Source organism: Symphalangus syndactylus, chromosome 24 (assembly GCF_028878055.3).
Source record: "Symphalangus syndactylus isolate Jambi chromosome 24, NHGRI_mSymSyn1-v2.1_pri, whole genome shotgun sequence".
Classification (NCBI taxonomy): Eukaryota; Metazoa; Chordata; class Mammalia; order Primates; family Hylobatidae; genus Symphalangus; species Symphalangus syndactylus.
In genome coordinates, this window is record NC_072446.2 from 69,911,134 (window position 1) to 69,920,000 (window position 8,867).

The following is an 8,867-nucleotide window of genomic DNA, read 5'->3' on the forward strand; positions in this document are numbered from 1 at the left end:
CTATGGAAGGAAATTTCCCAGTGTCTTGGCTTCTCACACAATTTGAGTCTAAGTATTTGGAAAAGATTCTCTTGTGCTTAAGGGCATATTATAGTATCAGATGCTGAGGTCTATGGGAGGCAATATAAGACAGTGGTTTGGCCGGGCGCGGTAGTTCATGCCTGTAATCCCAGCACTTTGGGAGGCCAAGGCGGGTGGATCACTTGAGGCCAGGAGTTCAAAATCAGCCTGGTCGACATGGCAAAACCCCATTTCTAGTAAAAATAGCCCCTAAAAATTAGCCGGGCGTGATGGCGCATGCCTGTAATCCCAGCTACTTGGGAGGCTGAGGCATGAGAATCGCTTGAACCTGGGAGGTGGAGGTTGCAGTGAGCTACAACTGCGCCACTGCACTCCAGCCTGGGTGACAGAGGGAGACTCTGTCTCGAAAAAAAAAAAAGATGTGGTTAAATCACATAGCTCACTCCATACGTGCTCCAGAATCTAGAGCACAAAAATCTTTGAGAGGCTCAGTTTCTTCTTGTGTAATATAATAGTAAGTACCTGGGGAGGATTAGGTGAGACCATGCATACGGCATTAGGCTCTGACTATAGTAACTGCTCAGTTTTTAAAAAGGGGATGATGATACCAAGCACAACGTACTGGGGCAAGGCCAACGCACTGCCCCAGGAAGACCGATAAGCAAACCCTGCCATGTACGGTCTGCCATCAGCCTCCCCAGCTCAGAAGCTGCACGGGGCAGCCTGCCAAGGATGTGTGTGCTAGGGCTGGGTATGACCAGGGAAACAGGACAGTCCAGAGGGCCAACTTCAGGTCAGCCTGGCCAGGCCAGACCCTTGCCACCACTGGCAAACGGGCCAGCAAGCAGCAGTGGCAAGAAGTTGGCTCAGGGGGCCTGGGGCTCCAGGCAACCACAGGATGATGCCCTCAGGGGGATTCCTCAGCCAGGGCCACTCCAGAGCCCTCGCCTACTGGTGCACAGAGGAGTAGCACCCCAGCATGCCTCCCCAGGATCCTGTTTTATAGGCCTCCACGGTGAACCAGCTTCCTTCCTCCTCAGGGTCTCTGTTGAACCCAGGTATGTTTCCATGGATTTGGCTCCCTCTCATCTGGGAAAGCCCTACCTGGACTCCCCAAACCCCTGCTGGCCTCAGCATGGCCAGTCGCCTTACATGGGTGGACCTGGCTGGTTTAACTCTGAGGGAAACATGATGTTCTAATTCTTTTTGTTTGTTTGATAGAGACAAGGTCTTGCTATGTCACCCAGGCCTGTCTTGAACTCCTGCCCTCCTGCCTCAGCCTCCCAACATGCTGGGATTACAGGCGTAAGCCACCATGCCTGACTTAATGTTTTAATTCTCGGGCGTGGAGCTCTCTGTGCAAAGGCAAAGAGGAAGCAGGCTGCCCACTGGTCTGCATGCGGACTCCACCTCTAAGCTGAACCCACCTCTCTCTGACTTCTTCCTACCTGGCCTCCTGTGTCTCCATGGCATGTGTTTCTACCTCTGGGGCCTGGGCCCAGGCTCCCTGGGAGGTGACTGCATGAGCCCCAGGCTGGGGAGCACAGAGTGGCCTCTCCGTGCCCCGCTCGGGCAGAGGAGCAATGCTTCTGAGCAGCAGGGTCCTAGCTGGCACTGAGACCGGAAGGTCGTCTTCAGGCTGTGGGTGGAGAAGGCCTCAATGGAGAGATCCTCAGGAACTTCCAATTAACCAATCAACCCTAACAGGCCAGTTCTGAGGTATCCCGGAGTCCCTCAGGGCTGTCCAGATAAAGACTGACAGGGGGAAAAATACGTAAAGTTCCGGTCTCGGTGTCTGTCACGCAAAGCTGCGGCTCATTAACCCTGATGAACTCTCAGACGGGGCTAGGAGGGATTGGGGGAGGATGCAGATCAAAGGCCCTCAGAGGAAATGACTGAGCTCTGTCTTGGGACTCTGGGGAAGAGAGGTGCTGTCTGCTCTGAACAAAAGTGCTCTGAACAAAGCTCACTCAAGCATCACATCTTCGGGAGACCTCGGGCTGGTAATCAGGACCCATCCTCCCAGGCATGCAGCGGGAGTGTTCTTTCTGCATTTCTGCCCTCTGTTTATTCTCACTCCTTACGAGAGACAAACGTCCACACTGTCACTGAGCGGGGTCCCACGGCCACCAAACAAATCTCCTTGGGGCCTCTTGGGTCTGGTTTGAGCCTGCTCCTGCCCCAGACTCTTCTGAGGGTCCTCTCTCCTGCCACTTGTTCCTGGAAATCCCTGCAAGCTTCCTCTAGACTCGGACGCCTTCCCTCCTTTGGGAGAATTGGATTGCTCCTCTCGCTGGCTCACCATTCAGCCTCCAGCCATCCCAGAAAATGGGAGCCACCTGGCAGGAAGGATCAAATTCCTAAGAGATGACAGCACTGCTCTGCCTCACTGCACTCCATCAGCCCTCACCGCTGACTCCTTTCATTTCTCCAGCCTGGGAAAGGTTGTGTTCCGAGAGGTAAAGATGGGGAGGGCTAGGAGGAGGCGCCAGGCTTGAAAAGGGCCAGGGGCAGGCCCTAGTGGGAGAGGAGGGAGCTGAGCAATGAGGGTGTTGCCTAAAGACAACAGCGTCTTGATGGGAAAGGAGGAGCGATGGGAAAGACTGGAGTATCTCAGGCCCTCAGTGGATGGGGGTTGTGGGAGAGAGGCAGCTGGGAGACAGGCCTCCCTCTGGAGTTCATAGCTGAGTTGCTGTCCAAATCAGTGGTCCCTAGAATCTATAAAACAAAACCGAGAGCTTCAGAGGTGCATCCAGAGGAGCCACACTCCAAAAGGACCACTTCCAGGTAAGCATGACACACTGCTGGATGCACACGCTCCTGGCTTCAGGTTCCGGGATCTTTCGCACTGCCTTCATCCTCAGCTAGCAATAGGGAGACCCTTCTCCTGGAGCCTGGGTGGTGACTCGGAGATCTACTGGTCAGCACAGAGAGCTGGGGCAGGAATACACATCTGCAGTGATGAGGGATATGGAGCAGTGACCTCATGGCCGGGGCCTGGTTAACAGTATCTTTGCCACTCCCAAGCTAGCCCATGGCTGCCGGATCTTCCTCTGCTCGATCTCCTGGCTGACCTGTGCAACCCTAGGTACTCCAGAAATTCCACAACTAGCAGCTCTCAGCCATCCCTCCTGGGCAGGGCTAATACTGGGGGCTCTGGCTTTTGTTGGAACCCACATGGGACCAGGAGATGTTTGACTCCAGGGTTCACAGGGCTTGTTCTTCTGCTGAAGGCAACCCTGAGCATGCTCCCAAGAAACGGACTCCAGGATTTATTTTAGGCAAACTAGGATTCTCCTGTGGCTGGGCAGTTCTAATGGGGAAAAGCGGGGTAACTGAGAGCTGTTGAACGGACAAAATCTTCCTCGAGTTCATGTTTCTGTCCTGCTAACTGAGGGCATTCACGTTTATGGAGCAGTGACTGTTTACCTGGGGGTAGTTTGCAGCAATAAAGGGGACATCCCTGTCCTGTAGAAGCTCACAGGATGGGGGTACATAGACGGAGGGAGTTGTTGAGAGATTCAGGCCCAGACTGGACAGATGAAGAAGGCCTCCCTCTCACGAGAAAAGCAAAAGGCAGCCCTGAGGGGAGGAAGAGCAGGGGGTACCACAGTGCTCCTAGGGGAGACGACAGGGCAAAAGCAGACAGGGGAGAGGTCACTGCACACCAGGCGACTCTGCGAACGTCTCCCTGCCCTTCAGGGAACATCCAGCGCCTGTGCTCCTCCTCAGAGCCCTGGAGGTGGGGTTGGGACGCGCATCTGACTCTTTGTGCGGGGATTCCTGTGGATTTGATGGGCGTCCTGCTGTTCTCTCCCCAGACGCCATGCAGCAAACCCTACTGCTGCTGCTGCTGACGGTGCTGCGCCCCAGCTGGGCAGACCCTCCCCAGAAGAAGGTCCCGCTCTTTCGGGTCACTCAGCAGGGCCCCTGGGGGAGCAGTGGCAGCAACGCCACCGACTCGCCCTGCGAGGGGCTGCCTGCCGCGGATGCGACGGCCTTGACCCTGGCGAACCGCAACCTGGAGCGCCTGCCCGGCTGCCTACCGCGCACACTGCGCAGCATCGACGCCAGCCACAACCTGCTGCGCGCCCTGAGCACATCCGAGCTCGGCCACCTGGAGCAGCTGCAGGTGCTGACCCTGCGCCACAACCGCATCGCTGCGCTGCGCTGGGGCCCGGGCGGGCCGGCGGGGCTGCACACCCTGGACCTCAGCTACAACCGGCTGGCGGCTCTGCCGCGGTGCGCCCTGCCCGTGCCGAGCAGCCTCCGCGCCCTGGAGCTCGCGGGGAATCCGCTGCAGGCGCTGCAGCCCCGGGCCTTCGCCTGCCTCCCCGCGCTGCGGCTCCTCAACCTCTCCTGCACCGCGCTGGGTCGCGGCATCCGGGGGGGCATCGCCGAGGCGGCGTTCGCTGGAGAAGAGGGCGCGCCCCTGGCCACGCTTGAGGTCCTGGATCTCAGCGGCACGTTCCTCGAACGGGGTGAGTCCGGGCGCCTCGCGTTTTCAGCCGGCCCGAGCGCAGAGCCAGGCTGCGCGTGCGCTCCTGGGGGTGACCCGGTGCCCAGCTCGTAGCAGTGTTCAAAAAAACACCAGCTACATTTTTCGAGCAAGCGGGCCCAGTTTGAAGCGCCACACAGGAGTCACTTTCTTGAATCCTAGGAGATGGGAACTGTTACCATCTCCATTTTACATATGAGGGAACCGTAGAACAGAAAGGTGGAACTTGGTCACACATTAAGCAAATCTGAACCCAGGCATTCGGGGTCCAGAGCCCAAAACTTTAACCACTCTGTTCTGCTTCCCAGCATGGCTGGATAAGTGCCTGTGGAATGGGGAAGTGAGTGCATGCTTTGGGGCTGATGAATGGAAAAACTGAGCCGCAAACATGCAGTTAGCTGAAGTGACTGAGGCTTCCAAGATGAATTCACTGATTTTTCTACCTGGTTGGGCAAAATTGTTTCTGTGAATGTTTAATCACTCAAGCCACAGGAGAGGTAAGGATAACCAGTCTCCTGTTCTTGGTGTTCTTTGATTCACAAGGTTGGTTTTACTATTTTTTAAAAAACACTTCACGTGTCTACAACCACCTGTTTCATCAAAGACAAAGAGAAAAAACAGCTAGAATGGGGAATACCGAGGGGAAGGGGCACGTTCTCCATGTATTAGGAGAGCCACAAAATTAGGTTTCTGGGGCCCCCTCGCCTCCTTAATTACGTTCCGCAGAAGTTCCCCACACTTGACAGACATCAGAGCAAAGTCTGGTTATTTTTTGTGTGGACTTTAATGAGAAGGTGGAGCAGCAACAGACTTGGAGACAGTGTCCTGGGTTCAAGCCTTGTCTCTGCCGCTTTCCAGCTATGTGGCCTTGGGCCAATCAATCCCCTCTCTGGCCTTGGCCGACTCAGATTGGAAGAAAGGAAGGACTGGTTGTCCCTGACCACCCTTCCAGCTGAAATGACCACAATTCTGAGATTCCCAGAGCTGCTAACTGTGCCCATGCTCAGCGATGACCTTCACCATTCACCTTACCACTCTCATTCTTTCCTTCATGCCGTGCTGGCCTCCTGGGTTTGTGCGTTCTGCAGTAGTTGGCAGTTTCCGTTCTGTGTTTCAGTTGAGTCAGGGTGGATCAGAGACCTGCCGAAGCTCACATCCCTCTACCTGAGGAAGATGCCTCGGCTGACGACCCTGGAGGGGGACATCTTCAAGATGACCCCCAACCTGCAGCAGCTGGACTGTCAGGACTCCCCAGCACTTGCTTCTGTCGCCACACACATCTTTCAAGATACTCCACGTCTACAGGTCCTTCTGTTCCAGAAGTAAGTGCTTCTGAGGCACATCTTCATCACATGACTGATTTTTGCCCATTACACTATGTTGAATTTTATAGAACAAACCAGACCTTAATTTTTCTCCCATTACTCTTCCAAATCCTCTCTGGGGGCTTTGTTTTCCCCCACCCTTCGCGTGATATCTTGGGTAGGTCCCAGATAGTCCACCCAGCCATCTAGCCTTGCAACTCAGTCCGGTTCAGAGTAGCATTAGAATGCCAAACTCCTATGCCTTTAAAGTTTATTTTAAGCCCAGACTTAGACATTTACAGCGGGAAGAGACCTCAGGTCTCCTCTCTGTCTGGATCTGCTTTCTTCCCCACATGTCATGCAAGTTCAGTCCCTTCCAGAATTTGAGTGTGTCTAGGGATGAAAGTATCGATATTGTTAGAAAATGCCTTGGAAGTCTATGGGCAGGCCCTGTTAGTCCTCTTTTACACAGTGCAGTCACTAAAGATGGAATTATTCTTCTAAAAGGATGAACAACTTTTCAAAGCAAAGGCAGAACCATTCACTCATTCTTTCCTTTATTCAATCAATAGCTATTGAGCACATGATGTTGTGAGGGGAAATGCTTTATGTCTCTGGCTCAGACTCCTTTGAGCTCGATAAAAACCCAAGAACTGTGTAAAGTGCCAGGATACAAATATCAAGTAGTTTCTTTATCTGTAAAATAGAGCTATGACAATAAAAGTTCACTTTGGGGCTTTTCATGAGGAAAAAGTATATGGTTTATGTAGAGCACTTAGCTCAGTGCCTGGCATATGGTATTTGTCCTCTAAAATTAGCGAAGATGATGGTGGTGGTGATAATGGAGATGCTGATGGTGATGTCAGTGATGGTGATGGTGTTGATGATGGATGATGGTGCTAATTATAATGCTGAGGATAGTGATGATTGTATGATATAATAGAGGTGGTGAGGCCAGGCACGATGGCTCATGCCTGTAATCCCAGCACTTTGGGAGGCTGAGGTGGGTGAATCACCTGAGGTCAAGAGTTCGAGACCAGCCTGGCCAACATGGTGAAACCCCATCTCTACTAAAAGAAATACAAAATTAGCCAGGCATGGTGGCACGTGCCTGTAGTCCCAGCTACTTGGGAGGCTGAGGCAGGAGAATTGCTTGATCCTGGGAAGTGGAGGTTGCAGTGAGCTGAGATTGCGCCATTGCACTCCAGCCTGGGCAATATGAATGAAACTCTGTCTCAAAATCAATACAAAACAAAAAAATAGTGGTGGTGAGAACACTGACAGGGCAATGGTGATGTGATAGTGGTGGTGATATTAATAAAGAGAATGATATTGGTGGCCATGATGACTTTGGTGATGGTGACATTGACAACACGGCCACTGCTTTCAGGGAGCTCACAGTTCAGTATAGGTAGCAGATATCTGCCATTTATCATAACACATCACGTTCCATAGCAGAGACACATGCCATGTGCTGTGTTATAAGGCAGGTGGGGGTAATGATCCATCAGACTGGATCAGAGAGGCTTCTTCAGGAACAGCATAATTGGTCCATATCTCAAAAGGCAAGTCCAAGCTCACCGGGTGAATGTCAGAAGAGAAAGGCCATCCAAGCCCAAGAAGAGCAAGTGTTCCAGGTTCAGAAGTGATGACCACTTCCTCTTATCCCTCTACTTGTCAATTCACTGCAATCTGACCATCCACATCAGCTGCCAAGTCAGTGGACACTTATGTCTGTGGAGCCTATTGTTTATTTCCTCCCTCTTGACATTCTCTGTCTCTTTGGCCCCAGGATGTTGCCCTGGTGCTTCTCCAGCCTTCCTGGCTAGGCCTTCTTAATGTCCTTGCCTATTTCCACTTATAACTTTCTTGAAGGTCATTTGTCACCCTATGCACTACTCCAGCACCATTCCCTTCGCTCAAGCCTAATGCGTCCTCCTCCATCTCTGTGCTGAGGATGTTTAGTTGAGTATCTGCAGCCAAGGCCTTCTGATGAGCCCCAGAATCATCTATCTAATTGCCTGCTGGATAGTAAAGATCTATGAGGCATCCAGGGGAAATGTTCAGTAATAATAACAAGAACCTCTTGTACTGTGCCAGGCATAGTTCTAAGCATATATTGAAGTATTTACTCTTGCAGCAATCCAGATAGGGAGGATTCAGTCATTATTCCCATTTCACAGATGAAAAAACTGAGACACAGAGATATTAAATACCTTTCCCCAGTTCACATAGCTAATAAATAGCAGAATCAGAATTTGAGCCCAGGCAGTTTGGCTCCACATCTGACGCCTTCAACACAATGCTGCATCAGACTGAAGCTTGGAGGAGGAGAGTCTGAGCCAGAGGTATAAATTTGGGAGTATAAAGATGATCTATGAAGCCAAAGGAATTCATGAGATCACCAGAGAGACAGTACAGAGAGATGAGGGCCCAGAACTGAGCCTTGAAGAACCCCAACTTTTAACATCGGGATGAAGAAGAACCAGGAAAGGAGACCAAGAAGGTATGACCAGTGGAGTAGCAGAAAAACCAGGAGAATACGATGTCCTGGATGTCAAGAGAAGAGAGTGCTTAAGGAGGGAGGGAGTGGTTGACAAAACCATCAGGAGCCCTAGTCAGCTGAGAATGGGGTGACCACGGGATTTGGCAAAATGTGAGACATCAGCGACATTCATTCCCAAGGGAGCCAGGTGAAAGGGGTGGAAGAGTCATTGCAGGAGTCAAGTCCCCAGGACTCGTTTCATTTCCATCCCCAACAGCTCCTGTGCCAGCCCGCTTCCCTTTGACCCTTTAAGGCAACTCTAGATCAAGTCCTCTTCATCTCCCATCTTCCTTACTGCCTTCTGATAGATGTTTCCATCTTCACAGGCCCCATTTTAGAGCAGGGAGGTCTTATTTTCATTTATATTATGGGCTGTTTTGACAGTCTGGTGAAGCCTGTGGGTCCACCCTTTTTTTTTTTTTTTTGAGATGGAGTCTTGCTCTGTCACCAGGCTGGAGTGCAGTGGTGCTATCTCAGCTCACTGCAACCTTCACTTCCC

General features: G+C 52.1%; 1 protein-coding gene across 1 annotated transcript in view; it reads left to right on the plus strand.

Moving 5' to 3' along the window:
• The first annotated feature begins 2,579 nt into the window (after positions 1 to 2,579).
• LRRN4 (leucine rich repeat neuronal 4) overlaps positions 2,580 to 8,867 on the plus strand; it is a 15,486-nt gene continuing 9,198 nt past the window's right edge. The window contains exons 1-3 of the mRNA XM_055265820.2: positions 2,580 to 2,808; positions 3,843 to 4,502; positions 5,637 to 5,841. Coding sequence (XP_055121795.2) covers positions 3,848 to 4,502; positions 5,637 to 5,841 — 860 coding nt within the window. The 5' untranslated portion in view covers positions 2,580 to 2,808; positions 3,843 to 3,847. The remainder of the gene's footprint in view (positions 2,809 to 3,842; positions 4,503 to 5,636; positions 5,842 to 8,867) is intronic.